The following is a 27359-nucleotide window of genomic DNA, read 5'->3' on the forward strand; positions in this document are numbered from 1 at the left end:
CAGAAGAGAGATGATTGTCAATGAGTGCAAGGGAAGGTTGGTTATGTTACATGTGGATGCACTTTACCTTGGCAACAGACAGCATTCCCTCATTATTGTCTGGGTTGGTTTGGATTTCGAAGCTCAGTGTGGGATCACCGTTAATTATAGAGTACATCGCTCTCCACGCCCCGGTGTCTGGGTCGTCCCTGTCGTCCACGGTCAGGTTGACCACCACTCCCGTCGAGCCCTCGTCCACGTACGCCTCAAACTGTTACAGGACACGGACAGACACATTGCCACGAGTAAGCAGGATGAACTGAGGTAACCGACGGAACAGATCACATCAGCCAGACCGAAAGAAGGCAGAGAGGTTGCTGAAGACGACATATTCATCGTGGATTTAGGTCAATCAGAGCAGCACGACAGCACACTGAATCAATAGAACGACACGGATGACAACATGAATCTGGGACGATAACGTTTCAAACTTAAGGAGTTTATTAGACCCAGACTTTGGGAAGAGGGCAAACATGTTCCAGGGCTCGCAAGTTTTGAAGACAGGCAAGAGTGACATTTCCATCAGCAACCCCCCCCCCCCCCCCCGCAAAACGAAATTTTCGGATATCAGTCAGTCGCAAATGCACAAAGAAGCGTCAACAAAAACAAAGAAGACTGCAGGCAAGCAAACTAGAATATTAACAATGCAGGATTTAAATATGTTCAAAATGATTGGCCTTGTTTGTGTTTTATAGGGATGGAAATACGCTCAACATGTTTCGCTTAACCTCAACGATAAACACATTGCAATCCGTGACAAACACTGATGTAAACTTAACACGGGCACCTTTAAGTGTTCCTTTGATATATGTAATTATGACCCTCATCATTAAAATAATAGATTTTAGGGAGAGGACTGTAACATAAAGCTTCCCATCTCTGGCTCTTTTGTCCCTCGGGTTTATCCTTTCGTTACATTTTTCCTCACCGATGCAGCTGAGAAAGGCCACATCTATTTGTATACTCTGGAGCTACAGCTGAATAGGGAGGACAGAAATTAAGAACATGAAAAAATAAAAGAAGTATGCAAAGAAATGTCATTGTCGAGTCCCATATCCTGCAAATCCAAGAAAAGGCATTTGCATTTGAATGCGTGGACAAACAGCCCAAGTAGCAGAATAAACACTGATGCATCTCATTTACCTTTCAGTGTCAATCACTCCGCGCCTCTCTGCTCGGTGTTGGCAGCGAGCCTCAATCAGATTCCTATCGATGTATTCTGCCGGCAAGGCTCTCACTAAAGACTACATCCTGAACAGGGGTACCATTGCAGAAGCTCCAGGCAGGCAGAAGCAATGCTGTGTGTGTGTGTGTGTGTGTGTGTTAGGACCATTATGGTGTCAGAGCTTACAGTGTAATCTTTCAGACACAGAACACTCTGTTTAAGGATAGTGCTGGTCCAGCTTAGATTACTGCATCTCCTGTCAGCCCACGGTATTGTTGTTTCACAGATTACCCTCTTACCGCCTTACACTGACGGGCTTCATGTAAAGACACAAACATTGATTTCTCCTCTTTCCTTTCTTTTCTTCCTCTTTTATTCATTCAAAGCTTGTTTAGAAACACATTGAACCGTAGAGCAGTCTTTAGGACAGAGAGGATGGAGGCACAATGTTCTCTGAAGAAGGAGGTTATGTTTGTCGCCACATGGGCAGTGTCGGCCCCTTGTCCTGCAAGCCTGCTGCAGTCTGCTACAAAAGCATCTTGTGGAAATTAGGAGGATGTTGGTAACCGAAAACAAGTGGGATGTACTGGAGTTCAAATTGATCAGTAATTGCCTTATATTTAGCAAATACTCCCTGCATGTAATCAAAGATACGTGCACTGTGATCAGAGACACATGCAAGGCATTGGCATCGCCATGCATCAGAAGACCACACGGCCCAAATGCAACATTTCTCTTTCTCTTTCTCACCCTCTCTCCTCACAAACACAGCACAGACACACAGACAACAGCACGTAGGTTGGGTTTAATCCTGTGGGGCAGTCATGCGGTTGGAGGAAAGGCTGTATTCTGTGTGATGTGGCCACTGGGCTCCTGCCCTGCCGCTGATAAGGCCTTAAAGCACAAAGCAACCAGTCACCTGAAAGACTAGAAGGAAATGACTAACTACGAGGCAGAGCTTTGAGCCTGAAATGACTGAAACGCATTAAGGGAGAGACGGGAGAAATGGCCAAAGAGGAACACAAATAAACTGTCATAAAGTTTTCTTTAATCCCCGTGTTGGTACGTGTGTGGGTGGCTTTGGGTTGAATGTTTTCTATCCGTTTCTGTCTGTTTCCTTTCCGAGTCCACTCTGAGGAAAAGATGACCACAGGACCAGAGCAATGCAGGCCGTGAGTCACACACACACTTTACAGTACGTTACATTGGCTCTGACCCTAACCTCCACTTGTCTAATGCTAACCTTTAACCAAGTCTTCGAGGTTATGGAGACGTGTCCTCAAAAGGCTGGCGAGTCTCCACCATGCTAGTCTGTGTACATTTTATACCCCACAACACAAGTAATGCATGCCCCCTCCACACTCACAGTGTCCGACACTTTAGGCATTTAAGATTTCAAGGAGAGGACACTTCAGTGCTGCATTGATTTTCTATTTCCCTTCTCTTTCACGCCTGACTTTTTCAATAATCTGTCCCATAAATATTCAAGGTAATGCCATTCTGCCAAAAGATAATCACTGATTTGAGGCAAAACAACTTAAGAGAAAAAAATAGGAATAAACTGATTATATCACGATTCCAAGTTTCAGCGCTGGACTTTTTGATTGCTCTGACCTTTTGTTTGTAATGGTGGCCTTTGTTTGATTGTTATTACAGCATGTCAAATATGTATGATGTATGTGAACTTGCTGTAGGTACATGATGTACATGGCGTGCTGACCCACTAATGACTCTGTTCCTAATTTTTGACATTTCTTGCTGGAGGTGTTATGAGGTTTGCATGATTACATTTAAAATGTGATAATTACAGAGTGAACTATTTGGCTGCTGTGGTTTAGAAATTTATTTGTATTTTAGTATTGTTTAAAGTATCCATTGATTTGCATCGATTCCTGTGCAGTGTAGACATTGTATGTTGCATCATTGTTGCGTCTGCATTTCAACTCTATAATTGAACACTCATTTAACATAGAAACAGTGTATGCAGACATGGATTGAATGGCACAGTTGTATCAGGTGTCAAAGGTGTAATAATGGATTTTCATACCATGCCAAACTAAATGGAAACTGGCACCAGTCAGGAACAGATATACACATATATGTATGGGAAGTGTAGTTAAAGAGATTAAGTGGATGCTGTGGTATGGACCTTTAAATGAGCATTGTGCAACAAAACTCTACATTTGACCTCATCTGTTTTAAGTATCTGACCTTTGCAATCCGCCACATACACAGAATACAAGATAAACATTTCCTTTTATATTTACCCATATCTCCAACATCACATTGCAAATAGTTAAGCTTGTATATGACCAATTAACAGTCACAGCTCCTCCCCTCTCACCGAGAAGTGTTGATTGCTGTCTGCATTGTTACATCATAATGAGGACAGTGAGCTCTGCTGCTTCAAGTATGAACAAAACCAACATAATATGTCCATTCTTAGAATTGTGTTTAAGTACAAAGCCTTGATTGGTGATGCCCCATCATATCTTAAGGAGCTTGTAGTACCATATTACCCCACTAGAGAGCTGCGCTCACTAAATGCGGGACTACTTGTGGTTCCTAGAGTCTTAAAAAGTAGAATGGGAGCCAGAGCCTTTAGTTATCAAGCTCCTCTTTTATGGAACCAGCTTCCACCTTCAGTCCGGGAGGCAGACACAGTCACCTCGTTTAAGAGTCGACTTAAGACTTTCCTCTTTGACAGAGCTTATAGTTAGGGATGAATCAGGTTCACCTGGTCCAGCCCTAGAGATGCTGCTATAGGCTTATAGGCTGCTGGGGGACGTTTAGGATGCACTGAGCACCTCTCTCCTCTTCTCTTCTCTCTACTTATGGATGAATTTTCATCTCTCTATTGCACATTACTAACTCTGCTTTCTCCCCGGAGTCCTTTTGACTTCACGTCTCATCGGGTCATCGGACCCGATGAGACGTCATAGATCATATCTGCCTGATGGATCATTGAGGTCTGGATCGTGGAATATGCCTACTACCAACTATGCCATGGCCCTGTTGAGACTCCGCCCATTCCTCCTCTCTACCTCCATCTGCCTGATGGATTGTGGAATATGCCTACTACCAACTATTCATACACTCTGTCATATTCATTGATTGTGTTGCTACTGGGTTTTAATTTGTGTATAATGATTCATTTTGTACACATGGCATCTATTGCATCTGTCCATCCTGGAGAGGGATCCTCCTCTCTTGCTCTCCTGAAGGTTTCTTCCTTTCCCCCCCCCCGTGAAGGGTTGTTTGGGAGTTTCTCCTGATCCAATGTGAGGTTTTTGGACAGGGATGTCTATGTGTACAGATTGTAAAGCACTCAGACAAATCTCTAATTTGTGAAAATGGCCTGTACAAATAAACTGAATTGAATTGAAATTATTATGAAATAAGCCAATCACCTGTAGTTAGTGCCATTATACACCTCAATGGTGATACCGTGGTGGTTCAGGTTACACCTGCTCGCTAATAAAACCCTGTGGTTTAGTGTGTACAAAGTCAGATGGCAATAACTTTCAAACCATTTCGGTGGCTCTTTTACTCTGCAGGTCGGCAGAATTTGTACCACTCTGGTCTATTTTGGGTATGGATATACATGCTGCCTAGAGGATGAATCTGAATGACTTTAGTGAACCCTGGACCTTTCTCTAGTATTCACAATGAAGCTTTGGCGTATCTAGATATGTTTTGAGTGGTGGAGCTAAGGTAAGTGAGCACTTTAGTATATCGGATTTCTTACAATACTGTTATTGACAGGAGATCAGGAAGATTTTCATATTTTACTAGTTATACTAGGCCTGTTGTTTTGCAGTGCTGCGTTGTTCCATTTTCTGATTTGATTACATTATTATTATTAAGTTAAATTGTATGTAGATCATGTTACATGTTTACAAGGCTTGAGATTGAATGTTTTTACAATGGAAAGTGGATGTTAAACTAGAAACGCACAGTACAAAAGCCGTTTTTTTCATGCCATTTGTGCACAGTATCCAATAGTGTTGATCAAACAGTGATTATGACAGTCGATAAGGAAAATTAACAAAAATTCCATACTGAACCGCAGCTGCAATGTTTTTCTAAATATATCTTGATTATATTACTTTCACATGTTCAGCCCTACTCAGGACCTAATACAGTAAACATCTGCAAGCAAAGCAAAACAGCTGGTTGATTTCATCAGTCACAACATGACACCATAAAACCTTCATCTGGACCCTGTCAACATCATTCAATGTACTTCTTCTCCAACAGATGGGGTGCAAAGGAAACCTAACATTCTGGCAAAAGGCCAGAGGAAGAGCCTTGGAAGAGTTTTGGCCTACACATCTGTCAGTTTGCCGAACACTAAATGTTCTCCGCCTCATTAACACAACGATGGAAATTGCCTCCTCTTTCTTATACAGACTTTTAATTTGTCTTTCATTGCCAGCTGGCATTGTTTGCTCATTACAAACCACTGACTAAGACCTTTTTCTTCTAGTCTGACTATTGTGTGCAGAGCTATCACCGATACAAGGATACAGAGAGAAAGACAGACACAGATACCGTAGGAGCCAGGTTTGTTTTGATATCGGCTGCTAAAAACCATCAACTTTATCATTCTGACTTTTCCATCTTGGGCTGCCTCTCATAAATAAAGAGATGACCGTAATTGCAGTCAAGTAATAGTACACATGCTGAACTATATTCTTACAGAGAGTACACAGCACCACACACACACATATATATACACAAGCCGAGACAAATGGAGATCAACTTGTTTTTCTCCTGGATGTCTGTCAGATTGTGTTATGAATACAGATGGCAGTTAGGCCTTCGCTGACAGGCAGCAAGACAGGCAGCCGAGCAGCTGTTCGTTTGTCCTAATGGAAAGTACTTTGTGACACGTCCCTGCTGCCCCAAAGATTTGTTCTGAACGACAAGACGCACAACAGTGGTCCATCACATTAAACCTCCTGAGACAAGACTGTGATGCCTTCCTCATCTCGGCCGGGAGGCGCTGCAGCAGAGCATTTTAAGTTTGTGTTTCTAGACTTGTTGGTTCATTTCCAACTGGATTTTTATCACTTTTTTCGAACTGCTTTGAAGTCTATCTCTTCTTATTTGCTACTACTTTCATTCTAGTTCTTAGAAAGCATGTACGCTGTCTATTGTAAGTACTACTGTATGAGAATTTAAACCCTAATAGAGTATCCGGAAAATAAATGACACACAAATCTAATAATGACGAAGAACCCTGAATATAAAGTATCATAACATGTCTTATAACTTTGCACGTTGTTGCAATGCACCAATTTAGTTGTTCTAGGTACTTTTAATAAAATGCCGAGGGAGACCTTCGCAAGGTAAAAGTCAGAATTAGAAAGAAATCCCTTGGCTTAAACACTTTAAATCATTTACAATTCCAAGCAGCCACTTGTCTTTCGCTTTTCTGCTTTCAAAAGCAGCCTCGCTCCCAGAAGAACAAGGTGTAGACAGACCGTAAATCTGTAAAAGGGAATCATTTCATTGTACAGGACCAGAATGAGGCTGAAATGACAGGAACACGTGATCAGTCATCTTCTCCCACAATTCTGTACGTAGTGTCTCTGTGTTGGCACCTTACCTCTCCGTCTAACCCCCACTCGCTTTTTACCCTTCCCCTATCTGTAATCCTGCATACAGTATAAAGTACAAGTGTGCCTGCAGAGTTAATGAGCTTACCTGTGTCTTTATTAAATTTGAACAGCCTCCGCTCAGGCTGCTTCTAAAGATAGATTTCTGACATTCAGCAACGCAGCTTTTCTACCTTTGCGGAACATGACAGCCTCATATTTGTCAATGCAGAGGAAAAACAAAGAAAAAATGATCTTCACGAAATAAAAAGGCACACAGTGTATGAAATAACCACATGCTTCAAAAACACGGACAATCATTCAGGTATTGATGCATAACATCGGAAACATGAGGCAGACTGGTGAGTTCTGCTTCCAAGAGTTTCGTCCAGAAACTAACAATCTAACAGTCCTCGCCTACTTTATCTCCATCACTCTATCATTAAGTAAATGTCAGATAGACGAGAAGAACAACAATTTAAAGACACATTTATTTATTATATATTTTACAACATGAGGCCACAATGGTTACTCACTCTTTTCTATACACACTGCTTATCTACAATAGGATATATACTTTAAAATGAGCAATTATACACATTTATACATAATTATACTTAATTTTACGTAAATCTCAACCCGTGACATCAGGATCTCGAAGAGCTTTACTCTGCAATCTATCTAAAAATTGAAATGAATATGTGCTAGCTTATAACACATTATATTATTACCTAATATTAAATTGTATAAAGCCAACAGATTTACATATTTGGGCAAGCTCCTTTGAGAAAATAGAAAGCGGTGAAAAGATCGCAGCCTTTTCAGAGTCCATTGTGAGCTGGCACGTATGTGCATGCGCAAATGTGTCTATACATTACTATATGAGCCAATACTAAGAGAGACTGAAAATAGTCAAAATAAAATCTGCCACTTTTAAGCAGTCAAGCTCTCATCAATAGCATCTACTATTTGTTTTTATCCAGTGGACACTTGGACATACTCAAACAGACATTTCTCTGTTTGGTTACACTCGAGAGGATTCAGCTTGTTGAAGTTAAAGATGATGTCGCGGCAGGACGTGGCTTCTCTTCACCGATTAACTGATAATCATGCCTGCACTGAGGCGGTACCATCCACAGTGGGAAAGAGAGCAAGCACCAAGTGAATCGAGTTGAGAAGAGCCGTAAGATGCAGTGAACACACGACATGAGAAACTGCGAATGTGAGGAGTATCGGAGTAAAATCACCTTGTGATTCGGTACCCTTCATGGGTTTCATGCAGCATGCTTTGTTTGACATGAAGTGATAAAGATGACCTCATATGGACACATGTCCAATACTGGATGATGGAATAACTGAGCAAATGAAGAATGAAATATAATTGCAAATATATGCAAATGCAATCTTACATGTGGCACAGAAATGCTTCTAAAAGACACCTATGTGGACCCGTCACAGAGCAAGCGGCAGACACACACACACACACACACACACACACACACACACACAAACCTTTTGTCCTCCGTAAAAGAAAACACTGCTCAAATCCTTTCCCATCCCTCCCTCTCTGTGACAGAGATTTCTTTCCAACGAGGCCACCGTATCATCCGGGGTAAGCACTGTGTGTATCTCAGGGCTAGTGAAGCAATCATGCATGGCCTGGACTAATCCGTGACACACGTTAGCCCCCCCCCCCCTCCTCCGAGGCAGACCAGCACTGACAGGGCCCTGCTGCCCTGCGCCTGGCGCTACACCCATCACGGCTAACGTCCTTATCAGCGGGACAGACGGATAGCAGGCGGACATGTTCTCCTGGTCATAATGGAGGGAGGTGAGGAATGAAGAGAGCGGACGGGGAAGCAGACAGAGGAGACAGCCAAGTACAGTGAAAGAGGCCACATTTTAATGAGAAAAAAAAAACACACAGACTGGCTGTCAGGGAGTTTGAGTGACAGGAGTGAAGAGGTCCATCATGGCCTCGTTATGAGGAGCTGGGGGAAATAAACCCCGTCAGACATGGCATTGAATTAACAGACCCAGAGAGAAGAGGCGGCGAGACGAGCAGTCCGAGCTGAAGGGAGGATCGCTTTATTGGAGGAGGAATGATATAACAAGGAAGGGAAAGAGACGTGGAGGGCAAAAAGGTGTGGAAGGAGACGGGTATGCCAGCGTCTGCTCTGATACCAGCAGCTGGGACAAAGGTTTGTACAACGTTCACAGAAGTTCCCCGGGCCAGTTGATCAAATTCAACACGGCACCGAATCCCACATACAGTGTCCCGAAGACTCAGAGTAAACACACTGAGATAATATTACCCCGTTTTGATTGGCAGATCAAATACAACTGGATGAATATTTATCTTCATTACAGGAGCATACTTTATATATCTGGCCTTTCAGACGAAAGAGCCGAGAAGGATTTCATATCTTTTTTTTCTCCTTTTTATAAAAACAGGATTAGACCTCTCGCTATAAAAAATAATCAGGTCAGAGCCAAATCCCCTACAGAAGCAAAATGTAATACATTTCCTTGTAAGGAAGGATACTTTAGCTTATGATCTCAAAAATGGAAGATAGATTACTGTGAATCGTCCATCCTTAAAAATAATGTAGTCAGGATAAAAGACCCGGCAGTTTGGCTTGCTGTGGCTAATTCTGACATCTTTTATAAAAGGCTTTTAGCATTCTCCATATGTTCATATTTCAATAATGCACCAGTGACGTAGTATTACAAATGTAGCAGCTTTTCACTTCTGAAGAGCTGAAATCAGAAATACTTTTTTTTCCAGAAATCATTATATATCCCTGTCTTTTCTCGGATTTGAATACACCCCAAAGAAGCAATTTAAATGTACTTTGAGTGGGGCAGAGTAGCAGGACATTACATTGACCAATGAGCAGCACGAATGTAAATGTTCGTACATATTGGCCAATCACTCATCTCGTTTGTCCAGGGGAGCTCTTATTCACCCTAAACTGACAACATTTGAAGAGGCTCCTAAACAAAACACAATGTTTATTTCAGCTTTACGCTTAGAAAATAATCAACACACTGCTGAGCTGTATCTCTAATTACTCTTCAGGTTCCCAGCTCTCCATCCACCTGATTATTATTAATTTGCTAAGCATCCAGCTGATGCTCACTTGTTTTATAATTATTTTACATGAAGTCTAACTTTAGTAACTTCAATGCAGAAAGTTGAATTAAGGGGGAAAAGGAGAACAGATTCCCTGCCGGCTGAGTGGTGGTCTGAAGCAAAGACTTCACACGTTATGAATGCCTCTCGCATGGAGCTGTGGTAGGTAGGTCTGAAACAGAGGCCCCCTACATGGGGATTGTGTTTGCTGAATTCAAACAAAATGTCAACTTATAAAACTCAGCTAGACTGGATTTAATGAATAATAACAGGAAATAACACATCTGCTTAATATTCTTATTATGTTACTCTCTCTCTCTCTGAATCCTTCTCTGATGGACTCTTTCTACTAATCTTGTATCCTTCCCTCTATCCTTCTCTGCTTGAGTCCTGCACACACGCTGGAAGACAAACTTTTAAAGCTTACATCTCATCTGCAGGAGGCGGTGTCTTCAGGGAAAGACGCGATTCTTCTGAAGGAAGGTATTTCGGATAGTTCTATAAAAAGACTTGAATATTTAGTTGAATCATTCAGTAAGTGAAAGCTTGAGAGCTACCGCAGATACACACTCACGAGAAGATGGTGGTCATCTGAGAGGTTAGTGAAGATTCATGAGCAGGTAGGAAGCGGTCGGGAAGAGTAGAGGGTGGAGGATTTATCCGGGGAGCTTAGCACCTTCAAACCAAAGCGACCTTTCTCCACGCTGTTAAACGGATCTGTTCCTCGTGAGAAATGAGAACATTAACTGGGGCACGAACAGGGGGCTCTCTGCATGGCCCTGCCGCGCCCTCTGAGCTGTAACGTTTCACATCTGTGCCGCGCTCCTTACAAGCTCCCATGACACCCCAATGCATCACGGGAGGGCTGGAGGGTTGCTTTGGTCGGGGCAAAGCAGGATGCGTCTCAAAACCTGACAACAGCTGCCGGCGTTTCCATGACGAACAACACGTCAGTGTTAGAACTGAACCTCAAGGCGCACGGAGGCTCTTTGCCTACAATACCTTCTTGTTTCAGCTCCAGAGGAGAGAAGGAAGGATGAAGAGCGGGAAACAAAAACAGCTCTGGCGACTGATTCTTACAAATTCATCATGAGGTGGCATTAACGCCCAAGATGTGCAATTTATTATGTGCTATTTTCTTTTTTACATCTACGTTTTATTATATAGCGTGACTGCCAGGCACCGGTTTAGTCCGTTAGCTTTTCAATAATGCCTCAAGGCATTGCTGACTAAACAAACCATCACTGAACCACAACACATCTACTCCCACTCCTGTGCCCTGATTCCCTTATCTTTCCTCTGCACCCAAACCACCCAGTCACACCGATACCTGTTCCTTACACACACATACACACCGCGATCCGTACTGGACATATTCTGAGCTTTACATTGACAGGACAAGGACACTCATGTGTGTTATATGAGAACGTCAAAGGTCACAGTGAGTTAGATTAGTCCTTGAGTGGGTGAAAACACATGTACATGAAAAGTGTAGCCTCAAGGTCGATACGTCGCATTTCAGTTTGCTCTTTGTTTTCTGATCCTGTGTTTACCTGATGCACATCTCCACAGCACTAAATCCATCTGTCATACAATCTGTTGCTCTGACTTTCTCTTTAAAACATAATTACTACCCGTGCTCACTAAATACCCCCAATTGCACTACTTTGCTGTTACTTTGACCAATGTTAAGCTACTGTCAATGAAATGTAACACTCCTGCACACTTGTTTTACATTATAATCACTCTGGTGAGACACAGAACTAGATGATGGACAGCAGCGTATTACTGATTGAAAGAATGTAAAAGCAGAAGTTAAAGTGAGTCTTTAGCAAATGAAATCAGTATTTATGTTATATAAAGAAGCTCAGAGCACCAGATTAGAAGGGGACATTGCATGGGTGTAATGTCATGAATGTGAAGCAGGGATGTTAAATAATTATAGCGAAGAGACGGTTCAGTAATAGGTTCTGCAATATATGTATTTTTTCGATTTACATTTCATTTTCAGGAACGATTTGCACTGTAATATAAATAGAGCCAACGAAAGACTACAGCACCATTCGTAACAATGGAAGAATGATATCTGGGATAAGCCGAAGCTCAGACGAACCGACGACGTCCAAATCAATGAAAGTTACCGAGGCCCTTGTGTGCTCCGGTAAGAACGGCTACCTTCCTACTAATAACGAGGTCGGCAGAGACCAAGATATTCCTGAAGAGCAGCATTTACGTGTTGTGCTCATTCTTGGTGCTGTACGGGATGGATTTCATGTTATAGAAATGGGTTGGTTTGAAATGTTCTTAGACTATGATTGGTCATGTGGCTATGCCGGTTGTTGTTGTCAACATTTGGTGCAGGATACTCAAATCCACAAATGTTTTAAAAAAACCACAGTGGATGTGGGTTATTTAGAATTCAACATGTGAGCCATTAGTGCATAATTAGCACTGCCCATCAATGCTTTTACCTGACTTTAATTACATGGGACGGCACACTGCTATTATTTGAATATTTGTATATGACAATATTTTAATACGACAGGACCGTGTGACAGCTTGGATAGACAGCTGACAGGAAATACACCCCAACAGGGCTGTTAGGGGCTAGCTATCCATAACAGCAGGCTCCATCACCTTGTTCGGGCTCAAGAAGACTCTGACTGACCACCCGGGAACACAACTTGGCTCGAATACAACCCTTAATCAAGAAAGTGGCATATTTTAAAAGACAAACCTACACTTGTTCCTGCTTACATCCCACCAATGCAATACCCACACATAGTGTTTTTAATGTAAATTGACATCAGCCCTCCAAAGATGCGTGAGGTGAAGAAGGTAAGATCGGCATCTGCACCAGCTCCATACCGAACTACAATGCCCGGGATGATCTGGAATGGTGCTTCCAGGTTGGCATACTACCAACACTCAGAATGAAGTCACAACTAACTCAGTGGAAAAGCTGGAGAGAGCGATCAGCACACATGTGAACCAATGTGTCAGACTGTATGGAGACTGCTGTGTTTATGTAACTCTGTAATGATTCCTTCTGTACACATGTCATCTATTCTTCTGTCCATCCTGGAGAGGGATCCTCTTCTGTTGCTCTCCTGAAGGTTTCTTCCCTTTTTTCCCCGTGAAATGGTTTTTTCTATTTTTTGGGATTTTTTCCTGATCCGATGGGACAGGGATGCCGTATGTGTACCGATTGTGAAGTCCGCTGAGGCAAATTTGTAATTTGTGATATTGGGCTATACAAAATAAACTGAATTGAAATTGAATTGCTAATTGGAGTGCACCAACGCAAGGTTGGTCATGACCCTTTCTGCAATTGAAGATACTGATATTTAGCCCACGGCATGGTGACGAGGAAGAAGTGAAACCTTGCAGGCTGCTCGGGATTGGAAAACGTACATGGAGTTGAGACTTGTGACGCGTCAGCCCGACATGGTCTTGTGGTCAAAAACCGCCGGACCATGGGAAGAAGAAAAATACCAAGTCCTCTGAAATGGCAACTGAAGCGGCACAGAACGGCTCAAAGACCAGAGACTTGTGAATACAGTGGATTTGTGGCAACATCTACGAGCAGTCTATTGAAGATTATGTGGTAAGAGGTCACTCCTTCCAACAAGTAATCAACTCCTTGGCAATTGGCTTTAAATTCAAACAAAAGAGTGCGAGGCTGAAAAGAGTACTTTAAGTTAAGGAACTGAGGTGGGTGTACATGGGAACACTGATGAGCCTTATTACAGTTTTTGCCTATTGCTTACACACATTTTGCTAAATTTGGCTCATTGTGTCAAAACTCTACACACAAGCAAAGAAGACACCACACTGGGAAATAAACCATTCACATCTATGTCAAATTGAAACTCTGCTATCAAAACCTAACAATCCTTTGTCAAAATGTCACTCTGATGACAAAATGATGCCCACTTGCGTCATATGAATACACTTTCAGATCAGCAGCAACACACTAGTCTACTTTATATAAAAAACTGCAATCTTTTGTTTTCAATGTTTTTATTCAGTTCCATAGAGGGCATATTTTCACAACAACCAAAAAAATGAAATACTGAATTCAAAATCATTACATTAGTATATTTTACAGTACAGTACATTTAGTTAAATCAAAAATAAAACAAACAATACACTACTATAAACACAGAAAAACACAATTGTGCGCAAGTGGGCTTATGGATCCTGCCGTCTGTTGGGGTCTGGCCACAGGATCTCATCAACATCACAAGCAATGTCTTCTCTTGCTAAGCATCGGGGGAAATATCCCCTTGTGTGGCAAATCCATCCCTGGATTGACCTCACCTCCATGTCTCCGCAGGCCTGTTCCATTGCCTGAGGCATACGGGCATGTGGTTGGCGGTCATATACGCCCATCTCCAAACGGAAAATAATTCCTCTATAGGATTTAGAAATGGCGAGTAAGGGGGCAAGTACAGAACTTCAAATTGATCATGGTTGGTGAACCAGTTCTGGACCAGAGCAGCCCGATGGAAACTAACATTATCCCAGACAACAACAAACCATCTGGTCCATCCTGTACAACTGCATCATGAAGTGCATCTATAAATGTGATGATGTGTTGCGCATTGTAGGGACCCAGTTTGGCATGATGGTGCAGTCGCCCTCCAAGACTCATGGCAGCACACAATGTGATGTTTCCCCCGCGCTGCCCCGGGACGTGCACAATTGCCCTTTGGCCAATTATATTTGGTCCCCGTTGTCTGTTTTTGCTAAGGTTGAATCCAGCCTCGTCAATGTAAATACATTCATGCGGCTGGGAGCTCCATCCATGTCCAAGATTCTCTGTAACAACATTTTTTGTAGCTGGCTGATTGGTGTTCAGTTTTGTAAGTAAGTGTTTTCAGGTGTGTGTCTATGTCTTTTCAATTCACCAATGTGTGTTGTATTTTGAATAGAGGTGTTTTCCCAATGGTACCCTGAGATTTCATTTTTGAACTAAGTGTCTTATGTATGAAATAGTGTGTAGGGTCTAGGAGCAAGTGTGTTGCAGAAAGGAGCAAGTGTGTAACAGAATTGCAACTTAAGTGCAAAGCAGCGCTTTTGTTTAAGGTATGGTTACACTTTGTTTAAGGTATAGTAACAACAACTTCAAGTTATGTTACTTTGGTTTAAGCATGTGTCTATAGTGTTCAAGCAACGGACAAAAACTGTAATGAGTATGGTTTCAATCAAATTTTATTTGAGAATGTATGGTGTTGTGGCTGGCAATTATGATCATATTATGCTGGACCTCTCGTCTGTTGGGGTAAGGATTGTAACGTAAGTGTGTAACCAAGGACAAAGAGGCCTCTACAATCTGAGTGGGATAAAGACATTTGATTGCAATCTGCCAAGTTATAACTAGTGCTGAGGGAACACAAGTATACAGCATAGTGTTGTGGAATTCTGCTGGGCAATATTGTATCAAAACCCGAACACCAGGTATCAATTTTGTATTATTATATTATATAAACTATTAATATTGCAATAGGGCTGTCAGGAATAACCGATTTGGCGATAACTGTGGTTATATAAGACACGGATTCATAACCATATGGTGTTCTGATTCCTGCATTGAGACATGTTGTTTGTGTGTGAGACGTGTGTGTGTGTGCCGGTGGGTTTTGTGTGTTTGACAGAGTCTTGCCACTCACCTGAAGCTTGCTGTAAACACTTCAGAGATCAACATTAATACTTTGTAACTGCTGGTTGGATAACTGATCCCCTGTGAGGAGGAGAGCTCGTAATGTTAATAATGTTGACAACAACAGCTGTTGTTATACAGGCGAAGAGCCGGATGTCTCTGACATCAAAGTTATAATGACTTACATTGGGGTTTGTTCAGACTCCTTTCAGTAAAAATTAGTATTGGACGAAAGTTAATTATAATGTTATTATGGTGTGTTCATATGTAATCCTGTAAAATGTAGTTTTGGTGAGAAACGTGAAAACATCCAGTTGTTTGAACCAACATAAATAGATATTAGAGAGTGATTTATGACCGGCCAACTTCCGTACACTATCCATACGCATTTCATAACACATCAGGTATTGTAATCAATAAGAACACATTGTTTTATTTCCTAATGATTTTAATTGTATGATGTATGCAAATAACCACTTCATATAACTTAAAGAAAAAGTTTTTAGTTGTGGGTGAAATAAATATTGTTGTTCATTGGCATAGGAGAAATGTACAGAAGTGATATATTGCAATGTGTATCGCAAAATATTTAAAATCTCAATCATATGGTATCGTGGATTAAGTATCGTGATAATATTGTATCTGAGGCCTCTGGTGATTCCCACCCATGGCAATGACAGTAACTTTAATGCTATATAATCTAGTCATTTATAACATGAATTAAAGCAGACCTGACTGAATGTGTGATCACAATGTCACAGCACACTGCTCCATATTTAGAGACATTTGTTAAATCTGAAACCAGGAGACCTGCGTTCACGCTATTGGGAAGAATCAGCCCTGTTGATGTGACCTATGTACTTAAAACAATGGAATCAGCTCTAACTGATCCTATCTTCTGACATTTTTCACCAACACAATATATTTGTTGAAGCTACATTCGAGCGACAAGGGAAACCAGGAGAACATTCGGAACATTCAGCCTGTAAAAGAAGTACAGAAGAAAAGAAGAGGTGTTTCTCACCAGCGGATGCGTGAACTCGGGGGCGTGGTCGTTCTTGTCTGTGATGGTAATGGTGGCCGTGGCTGTTCCTGTTAGGCCCACCTCACTTCCTGCCATGTCCTTGGCCACGATCTCGAGCTCGTATGTTGTGGTCGGAAGTGTCTGAAAAATAAACACAGAGGGATTTACAATGTTGGAAAGTAAAAAAAATCTGAAGAAAGGAGGACAATACCCAGTGAAAATAACTGCATTGACATATATAAAGGATAATGCTGTTGTAAGCGTATCGGCACATCAAAGAAGCAATGCAAGTACAACTTTTTCAATGAAATAAAAGACAAAATCAAGGCCATACAGTCGCAGTTTTTGCATCAGAGTAGACTCACATACACACATGGCGTCAGGATAATCTATATGAGAGGCTAACATATATCAAGATGAATGATTAGCCATATAAGTGATTAAATTAAGCATCCAAAACAAACCGAACACTTATCACACTTTGTTACAATAATATGAGACCCTTTGACAAAGCTTAGAAGCTTTTATAATAGTCCACTAGAGGCATTGACTGGATAATGGCTGAAAAAACATCCTCAGTGTAAATATGGACCTTCACGCTCACACAGCAGTGTTAAAAGCTCCAGTAAACTATTGCGTCATCTCTAGGGAAAGGTCTGGAATCCACATTTTATACATGTGAGAACAGATAAGGCATTCAAAGAGAGAGAGAGAAAAGGTTCCCTAAAGCGATGCAGTATGGGATCAAATATAAGCATATACTGATGGATTAAGCTCATCCATTTTAAAGATTCCAGAGGAGCTCAGAGGTTTTGACACACATCTTCCACAGAGCTCTGGGCCATCGGAGATTAAGAGAGGCCGGGTCGAAAAGACAAACTATTACCCTTTATATAGCCTGCACAATCATCTTCACAGATATTTTCGTTGGTTTATTCGATGTTGGAGATAAAAGACTGAGTTAATAAAACCCAAACGGCACCCATGTCTGCTGTTGGTAGATTCCTACACAAGCCAGGGAGAGGAATCCATCCTTGATTACTAAGTAGCTTTACCAGAAGCGCAAACATCCAAATTAGATTAGTAATTAATTTAATGGCCTGGCAGCATTTGTAATCTATATAACAATTGGAGAAACACTGCTCATACATACAGTGAGAGGAAAGCATCCATAATGATCAGAGCAGGGATAATCATTTGTCGCCATAATTCATGCCTAATTGAAATGTTGACTCTGGTGTATAAATAACAGGAGGTAGGGGCTGGTATCGCCAACATGTACTTATCCACTGCAGTGTTTTCTCCCGACTGGGGGTGTTTACCGTCACATGCTTAATAAACTTCATGCTTCTGTCTCACTGAAAAAGCTGCTGGAGCTCTCGCCTGCCTTGTAGATCCACCTCTGAGAAGGCAATTTTTTAATGAAGGAGTGGGATGCACACACACACACACACACACACGCACATGCTGTTTAACATTGAGCTACAAGCAACCACCCAGAAAACTAAATTATTGCAAAATAATATGCTATACAACAGGGGAGGATGATAATTTGAAGATGTTTTCTCTTGTTTTGCCTTGTTTGGGTTGTGGGCCAGGCTTTTCTTCAGGTTCTCGTTTCACATACTATCTGCAATGCCTATCAGAGGGCAGTCATGAGCTATCTGATGACCACCATTCTGCGCCAGCTGAGCCCGTTTTACCGTTACACTAGACGACTGTTCAAGCTCAGTTTAAAATTAATTACTACACATGTGAAATGTTTAAAATCCACGTCTTTTTAACAGCTTAACCTCGTTGGATTCAAGCAGTAGCAGCGCAACAATACTAGTGAAGTATTATTTGTGATTTCATGTCTATTCCTATGCTTCATTTATGCCAGATCATCGTTGGCAATAATAAAAGCTAGTTTATAATAGTTTTGCATATTTCACCCCATTTAGTTGCATCTACATTGATGTGTACGAGACATAGGGCTCGATCACACCAGACGCGACTCTCAAAAACGCGTCGCTAGCAAAAACCATTGATTCCCTAAGGTACGCGCCTTTCAGACGCACCTTTTAAATGCCGCGCGATTCGTTTTTTTAGCGTTTTTCAGGCGCGCTTAAAAGTTAAAATATTCTCAACTTTAGGCGCGAGGCGCGGAGGCGCACCGCTCATCAATGTCACACTCGGCCAAGGCAGCCAATCGGATCAAGCAAGAGGCGGGATTTCCTTTCTGTTTTCCCGACGAGACAGCGGTATTAAATTACGAAGAGCCTTATAATTCTGAATCGAAACACGACTCCAAATGACTCCTGCTCAGTCCAAGTCCAACTGAAAGCATTCGTCATCAAGATACAATTCACGGAATAGATGGTGGTATTCGCCGTACTCTTTTCTTTCTTTTAAAAAAAATATCGTGAAGCCAAAATCAACGGTTGGTTGCGCACGCAGTTCCGCTCCACAGGCGCACCGCGCTGTTTTGCCCGGCGCGTTTTTTTAAAAGTCGCGTCCGGTGTGACCCATACTCTGACTACCATTATCACTGTATGTATTCTCTGGCTCATCATGTCCCTGATCCCTGGACAGTCAACCTGATTATTGTTGATGATATTGTTTTCTGACAAAGAGCTGTGAGCCAACATCCCCTCCCGCCGAACACAAGTCCTCTGCTCCGCAGCCTGTCACACTGAGCAGCAGAGGCAGTGCTCAGTGTATGAGTGTCCTCCTGTTGCCTCATCAGAAATAATGCTCTAATCTATTTCATCTGAGGCAGGCAAGGCGCCATGTGAGAGGGGGGGATCAAACGATCAAAGGGTAGACACCTTGAGGCCATTCCTAGTTTTCACACCACCTAAAACTTAGACACCGTCTCATATTGAGGGTCAACATCATGGAAGACTGAGTTTCACAAACTCAATTCTCAAGATACCCAATATACTCAGAACAAGAAACAATTTAAATGCTCTGAACTGTCGGTTTTTATTTACAGGGGGCATTATTTAAAGAAGAAAGGGCCAGCTGAGAGGCTAGTGCTTCCCTTTAGTCTTGAACTCCATCCATTCAAGCAACCGCTCCACTATGGAAAGAGTGGGACTGTAAACAGGTGCTTCCATTAATAGTTGGGGGGGGGGTGTCCCTCACGAGTTTTTCTTGATCCGATGTGAAGTCGTGGGACAGGGATGTGGTATGTGTACAGATTGTAAAGCCCTCTGAGGCAAATGCATAATTTGTGATATTGGGCTATATCAAGTCAAGTCAAGTCAAGTCTTTTATTGTCAGATACACAGAATGACACAGGGTCAGACTGGGCACTGAAATTCTTAGGACAAGGCACCACACAACAACTACCATAGCCTAACATAATATAACATAACATAACATGACATACACACTGTACAAGAACTCTGAACATAATACTAACATATATACATATAATACACATAATAACTAGACTACAGACAAATGGGAGTAGCAGGAAGTGAAAGCAGGTAGTGCAATAGAAAGTGTAAGTGTAAGTACAAGGCTGAAAGTGACAGTGTATGTAAAGTGACGAGTGTAAAGTGTCGAGTGCAAAAGTGTCGATCGTGTGTCAGTGTCCATTGAGCAGCCTGATGGCTCTCGGGAAGAAACTGTTCTCCAGTCTCTGTGTGCGAGACCGGATACGACGGTACCGCCTTCCAGAAGGCAGCGGGGTGAACAGACTGAAGGCTGGATGATGGCAGTCCTTTAGGATCCTGCCAGTCTTCCTGAGGCATTGTGTGCGGTATGTGTCCTGCAGGGCTGGGAGCTCCCTACCGATGATGAACTCCGCAGTCCTGACCACACGACGTAGGGCCTTGCGGTCCTTGGCTGTGCAGCTCCCATACCACACTGTGATGCACCCAGTCAGGATGCTTTCTATTGTGCATCTGTAGAAATTGGTGAGGATGACTGAATCCATGCCAAACTTCTTCAGTCTCCTCGGGAAGAAGAGGCGCTTCCGGGCCGCTTTGACCACCTTGTCTGTGTGAGCAGACCAGGTGAGGTCGTTGCTGATGTTGACCCCGAGGAACCTGAAGCAGCTGACCATTTCCACTGCTGAACCGTTGATATGCAGGGGTGCATGCTCCTCCACCTGCCGTCTCCTAAAGTCCACAATCATCTCCTTTGTCTTGCTGATGTTGAGAGAGAGGCTATTTTCCTGACACCATGTAGTCAGGGTAGCAACCTCCTCTCTGTAGGCTGACTCATCATTGCCAGTGATGAGGCCCACAATGGTTGTGTCATCAGCAAACTTGACAATGAGGTTGGAGCTGTGCGTAGCTACACAGTCATGTGTGAACAAGGAGAACAGGAGGGGGCTGAGCACACAGCCCTGGGGGGTGCCTGTGTTGGTGATGACTGTAGATGAGGTGCGGTCACCGATTCTCACCACCTGTGGCCTCCCCGTCAGGAAGTCGAAGACCCATTTGCATAGGGAGGTGCTTAGTCCCAGGTCCACGAGCTTCGAGACGAGTCTGGAGGGGATGATGGTATTGAATGCTGAACTGTAGTCAATGAACAGCATTCTCACATATGTATTCCCTTTGTCCAGGTGGGTGAGGGCGGTGTGCGTGGTCAGGGCTATGGCATCATCTGTAGACCGGTTGGACCGGTATGCAAACTGCATAGGGTCCAGGGTGGGAGGCAGCAAGGAGCAGATGAATGATTTGACCAGCCGCTCAAAGCACTTCATGATCACAGAGGTCAGTGCTACCGGGCGGTAGTCATTCAAGCAGGTGACCTTGGTGATCTTGGGCACAGGGACGATGGTGGTCCGTTTGAAGCATGTGGGGAGTACAGACAGGCTGAGGGAGAGGTTGAAGATGTCGCTATATAAAATAAACTGAATTAAATTGAACCGTCGATCAAACATTGTGCATGCAGATGGGCTCTGTGGACCAGTGAGTTTATTAAAACCATGCACACACATGTGAAAACACACACATACTGATTGTAAAACACACACACACACACCTGCACACAGAAGTACACGTTTGCCCTCCAGCTGGAGAAGGGAAGGGCTCTGGAATACCTGCAGTCTCAGTGGTGTCTAAACACATTGAGCGTGGCCTCCTTTGGCGACTGACAATGTCTTAATGAGTATTTTCCCGAGTCTCAACTCAATTATAAACTCCCTGAAGTGCCTGGCCAATAAAAAATCTGTTCAAATTCACGAGAGATACAGAGTTACAGCAACAGGGTAGTTTCACTCCGGGTTTCAGAAAACTTATCCTGGCGTCGTGGCAATTTAGATACTCCTGTCAGCCCGCGCCTACATGTTTCGACAACTTTGTCTAGAAAAGTGTTACATGTAAAAAAAAGTTACTCTTTGGCCATTTCTCCCATGAGTCCAAGTAGACAAAGTTTGCCTGATTGGCTGCGTGTTCATACACATTTAAAGCATTGGTGTCATTTCGTACTGCAGTTATTACATATTTGTCAACTCACTGGCTAAAGACTAAAGGACTAAAGACTTGGAGGTATCAACATTATCACTTTATAAGGATGTTACGATTTTGATCACACTGCATTGTTGTGTTGTAAAAAGTTTCTTTGCACATTAATGGTTTGAAGCAAGTCAGAACAGCTTGTTGTAAACGCAGTTTGTGTTTGCATAACAGTGGAATACAATTGTATACATTGATTGAACATATGTTCGATTACTTTGAATGTGTTTCGCATGTTAGCAAGAGTGGCTTACTCTCATATCAATATGGACACACGTTTAAGAGAGGGGGAACAGCGGTGCTTTGAGCTAAACACTCAGATCAGCTGCTCACAGTCTCACAAAGAGAACATGCTGATGTTTAACCCTCCTGTTACCTTAGGGTCAATTTGACCCCATTCAATGTTTAACGTTGGTGTTCCTTGGGGTCAATTTGACCCCAGGCTGTTTTTCACTGGGTCAAACATATAAGAAATATCAACTTTTTTATATATTTAAAGGGCTATTTAGGTAGTCAACAAACAAACATAAAGTACCTCACACTTAAACTTGGGAAACAATATTAATTCTAATAATTTTCTGGAGGTTTTAATTGCTGGGGTCAAATTGACCCCAAGGGTAAAATATGTCAGTAAATATAAAGGTAACAGGAGGGTTACACATTGAATGGGGTCAAATTGACCCTCAGGCAACAGGAGGGTTAAGGAGGTCACGTGTGTTCCTTGTTCACCTAAAAACAAAGGACAGCGGAGGCTTATGGGGAGGTCAGTTGACCCATGATAAATGGTAATAATGGGGCTAGATGCAAAGTTCACCAGAGTTATTACAAATCACGGGAAGCATCAATGTCTGAATTAAACTTTAGGGCAATCCATCTAATAGTTGTTGAGGTATTTAAGTCTAGACCTGTAGTGGACCACTGCCATGGTCATGCCTAGAGTGATGCCGTTAGCATCACTCTCGGCATGACTCAAAAACCTTCCTGATCAAACCTCAATACTGATACTACCTTAGACCGCAGCCCTACAGCTGCATGTAGTACGTGTCGGAGTAATCAAAGTCTTCACTGTTCCCTCTGAGAGACTGACTACAGGCAGTATAACCTTTGTCCACTGAAAGCAACGTTGCTCATTGAAGATGTGATCTTTGGTGAACTGTTGGACTATCCGAGTAAACTTCACCAGTAGCATTGCTTTCTTTCTGATGCACTGTATCATTTTCTTTATCGAGACCAGGAAGCCACAAGTGATTTCAATCAGGCATTTGTTTGTGAAAGCTGAAGTATAAACTGAACAAAGAGCTAATTTAGTTGAGTGTAATGATATTGCAGGCCTTGTTTACGAGACATCTGATCGGAGAATGACATTTCAGATGCACATTCTGTCTTGAAAGGATTATAAAAAAGCCCTTTGACTGAGGGTTCATCCCTGGCACAAAGCAAGGAGAAAGGAGAGTAAGACAGAGAGAGAGATAGAGCGAGAGAGAGGGAGAGCGAGCGAGCGAGAGAGGATGGACAGAGATAAGTGCGGAAAGGCAGAGGGCAGAATGAGAGAGAGCGAACTGACATCTCTTAGACACCACATTAACTCTCTGAATAGGTGTGATATTATTATGACATTTGCAGTGAGTCCTTTCTTCTCCTCTTCACTGGTGCTCACTCCCAGCACCAAACCACTGGCTACTATTAAGGCGTCTTTTCAAATGCTTAGAGAGATAATGAAAGACCTTAAAAGGACCATTATTCCATTATTATTAGCTTTGAGAACTGTTCTGAGTAGCATCACTCACAAGATGGTTCACACCTTTTGTCATGATAAGTCACGGATGTCGCAGAGAGAGAGGACCCAAATGCCAACATATTCTGCAAAAACCAATATTTAATTTCCAACTACTAACAGGACGACAAACACGCGGACCAAACAGTACGAAGCCACACTGGGAATGAGACGAACAGGGTTTACATACACAGGCAGGCGGAGGTGATTGGACAACGGGGAACGAGACACAGGTGGACACAATGAGGGCGGGGCCAGCAATCACACAGATGGAAACAATCAGGGCCAGGGCAGACAATCACAGGGAGACAGACGACACAAGGACTTTAAAACAAGACACAAAACGAGACACAAACTCCAGATCATGACACCTTTAGTCCAGGCAAACCAAAAAATTGCAACAGAATTTATTTTGGCACAGAGGTCTTCTATGAAGTGTCCTGAATAACAGGAGATATTTGAATTATTTAAAAATAATATTATAGAGTTTTTGGACATAAGGAATCATTTAGAATAGGTTATAACTTGATTGGATCAATGGTCATGGAAAGAAATCTGATATGACCACCAAATGGTCAGTGGAGTGCTGCAACGCAACACCAAAGATCAACAGAAGCATTTTCCTAAAGCAAATGTGACCGCTGCAGACATTGCTGCTGTTGGTCGCATCAACATTCGATACTTCAAGATCACTCCAGCACTACCATCTCTTACATATCTACCCCTTGTATTGTTGGAGGCAGCAGATCCAACAGTACAGCTAGTTGTCAGGATCCACTGTTCTTGTCCATACGATGCGTTACAAAGGTGAAAAGGCTGCAGCCGTCTGCGTGGATCTCACTCAGTGGGTTTGCAGTCTTTTACGTACACAGTTATCTCCTTGTGTGACGATCCTTCCCTTCACTTCAACACACATTCTCAGGGAAAACAGAGGAGTTTCGTACTAAAAGGACGGTAACTTTGGAAGTGTCCGAGCTTAAAGCTTATAATATTAAGCCTAAAATTAAACTCAGCTAAATAAGAACACTTTTTATCAACGAACGTGGCTCACAGTGTGGAACATGTTTGAACCTATCCTTTCTTTTTAATCAAGATTGAGACATAAAGAAACAAGACAAAGAGTCTGCAGCCAACTTGCAGCTCTGTTGATCTCATTGATGATCTCATTGATGATCACACTGATGATCTCATCGATGATCAGACCAATGATCACATTGATGATGACAGTGGCATTGCGAACATGCTAATATTTTTATATAGCAGGTACAAGCTTTAGATGATTTGTTAAAAGGATTGGCAATTAATCTTAAGGGGAGGGGGGGGGGGGGCTATATATGCAGATCCCAAATCAGCTGGAGGGAAACCAGTTTACAGTATCACACATCAAACTGGCATCACAAGTGTGCTTTATACCATGAGCGGGGCTCCACAAAGGCACACAGCAGGTGTGTGTGTGTGTGTGTGTGTGTGTGTTTGTTGATTGTGGGTGACTTTAGCTTTAGTAAATCCAGACACAGGTTGTGTGACTTTTCTTTTTCAAATTCCAGTCTCGCTTTCATGTCAGTGTAAATAACAGAGCCTCATCTCGTTATGCATGCATATTAATGCACTGCTTTTAGAAAAGTGTTTATCAAACAATTTATTCCAAACTCTCTCTCAGACGTGTTAGCTCCACAGCCTCCTGCACTCACCTCTACACAGACATATGATTTCTCACTCTGACAGCAGTTAATTACAGGAGGAAGGCAGCAACGTGAGACCCTTATCTGGGCCACCGCAACCTACACAGGGGATCTATTTCTTGCCTCTTAAGCGCGGTTAGCATTCACCCAGAAGAAGAGAGCAAAAGACATATGGGGGTGGGAGTAGGAGGGTGACAATTTGATAACAGTGTTTCATTTTATGGGTCTCCCACCTCCTCTCTTTGTTCATACAAAACAGGAATACAGATAGCTGCTGCATTGTGCTGAATCAAAACAAGTCTGGTGCATGTAGTATGCAAACAAACGTTGTAGTGACTCCAGCATCACGCACAGCAGCATCCATACAGCTAGATAACAATAAAGAGCAAGGCCTGCACTGTAATGCATTTAATCAATTCATGCATTTCTTAATTCAACTGACTTCAAGAGCAGTTTAGGGATTAGTAAGGAGGACAACACAGAAAAGCTGCTCACAGTGAGCTAAATTATAAGCGTAAAGGTGAAGTAGGGGTAGTATTCAATATGAGTCTCCATTAGCACTGTGTTTATTATCGTCAATAGAAAAAATTACACAAAATGTTTCCACATATCAACCATAAACATGGGGGACAGTTTAAACTCCTAAACGAGGTCTAAAACATGCATATCTCATTTCCATCCATTCCTTCAAATTAAAACGTCAAGTCTAAAGACAAATCAGGTGGACTCTTGTTGGTAGTTTCTTAAAGGGTCACACAAAATTCCCGCTGGCCGTTTGTACATTAAAACTTTAGAATCACTGGTGGAAACCTGCATCTTTCGATGGAGACTGAGTGTCGTAGACTGAGATGGATACAGGTACGTATTTTGTAAATTAAACACATTTCAAATGATTTGATCTCAACTAATTTCTTTTGCATCACGATATGAAGACGACGTCGCCAACATTTACTGCATATCATTTCTTGTGTCGTGCGATAGCCATGTAGGTTTAGCGCAACCTCAAACTATCTGAGCAGGTAAAGAAAGAAAGGCATGGTTCGAGGGACACAGGAGTCCGGGTATCACTTCATGCATCTGTGGTGACTATTAGCTACTGCAGTAATATATTTCGTGCATAAAAAGTTACTGTGTGGAAGATTCAATTTGTAAATAAGCCAAGATCCAAAATGACTAAAGCAGAATTTCAAGGATTTGACCAAAGTGCAATTTCAAATATTCACTCGGGAAAAGACCCCGAGGCTTAAAGACACATGCTAATCATCTTAAATGCCCTAAAAGTGTTGTTGAACAGCAGTAATCGCAGTAAAACAATAACATATTTTGTTGGCAAAATCTGAAAGCCAAATGATTTTAAAGCATGAACTTTAGTCCAAGTAGTGAATCCCACTCTTCAAAATGACCTCCTTGAGCACCCGTGGGTGGGAGGCCTGAACACACAAAACACTCTCCACTTTCAACCTGGACTTGGAAAATAACATATTTGGTAATTTTGCACCAATTGGCTCCGATTCCACACTCTCAGGAAATATTTGGACAGTTCTAATGTGTGTGGCCTATACTTGCCGTGTAATAATCATTTTAAAGTAGTACATTGGTGGAAGTGCTGCTTTAATATATGGGGCCAATGCAAATATGAATAAACAAATAGATGCCATGCTGCAGAACTATCAGAAGGCATTGCATGGTGCAATGCTTCATTCATTGAGTGTAGTTTCTCATTCACCAGTTAGCAGCAGTGTTAGGGAAACTGTTAAAAATGAAAACTGCTCATTATTTTCTTTAAAAAGGCTACACTGTTTATAGAGATACTGG

The 27359-nt window shown here is 42.2% G+C and overlaps 1 protein-coding gene across 1 annotated transcript in view; it reads right to left on the reverse strand.

Annotated features, from left to right (window-relative positions):
- cdh13 (cadherin 13, H-cadherin (heart)) overlaps positions 1 to 27359 on the reverse strand; it is a 289694-nt gene that overhangs the window by 51290 nt on the left and 211045 nt on the right. The window contains exons 9-10 of the mRNA XM_056415719.1: positions 16633 to 16773; positions 68 to 250 (exon numbers count right to left, since the gene is read on the reverse strand). Coding sequence (XP_056271694.1) covers positions 68 to 250; positions 16633 to 16773 — 324 coding nt within the window. The remainder of the gene's footprint in view (positions 1 to 67; positions 251 to 16632; positions 16774 to 27359) is intronic.

This window comes from Pseudoliparis swirei, chromosome 6 (assembly GCF_029220125.1).
Source record: "Pseudoliparis swirei isolate HS2019 ecotype Mariana Trench chromosome 6, NWPU_hadal_v1, whole genome shotgun sequence".
Classification (NCBI taxonomy): Eukaryota; Metazoa; Chordata; class Actinopteri; order Perciformes; family Liparidae; genus Pseudoliparis; species Pseudoliparis swirei.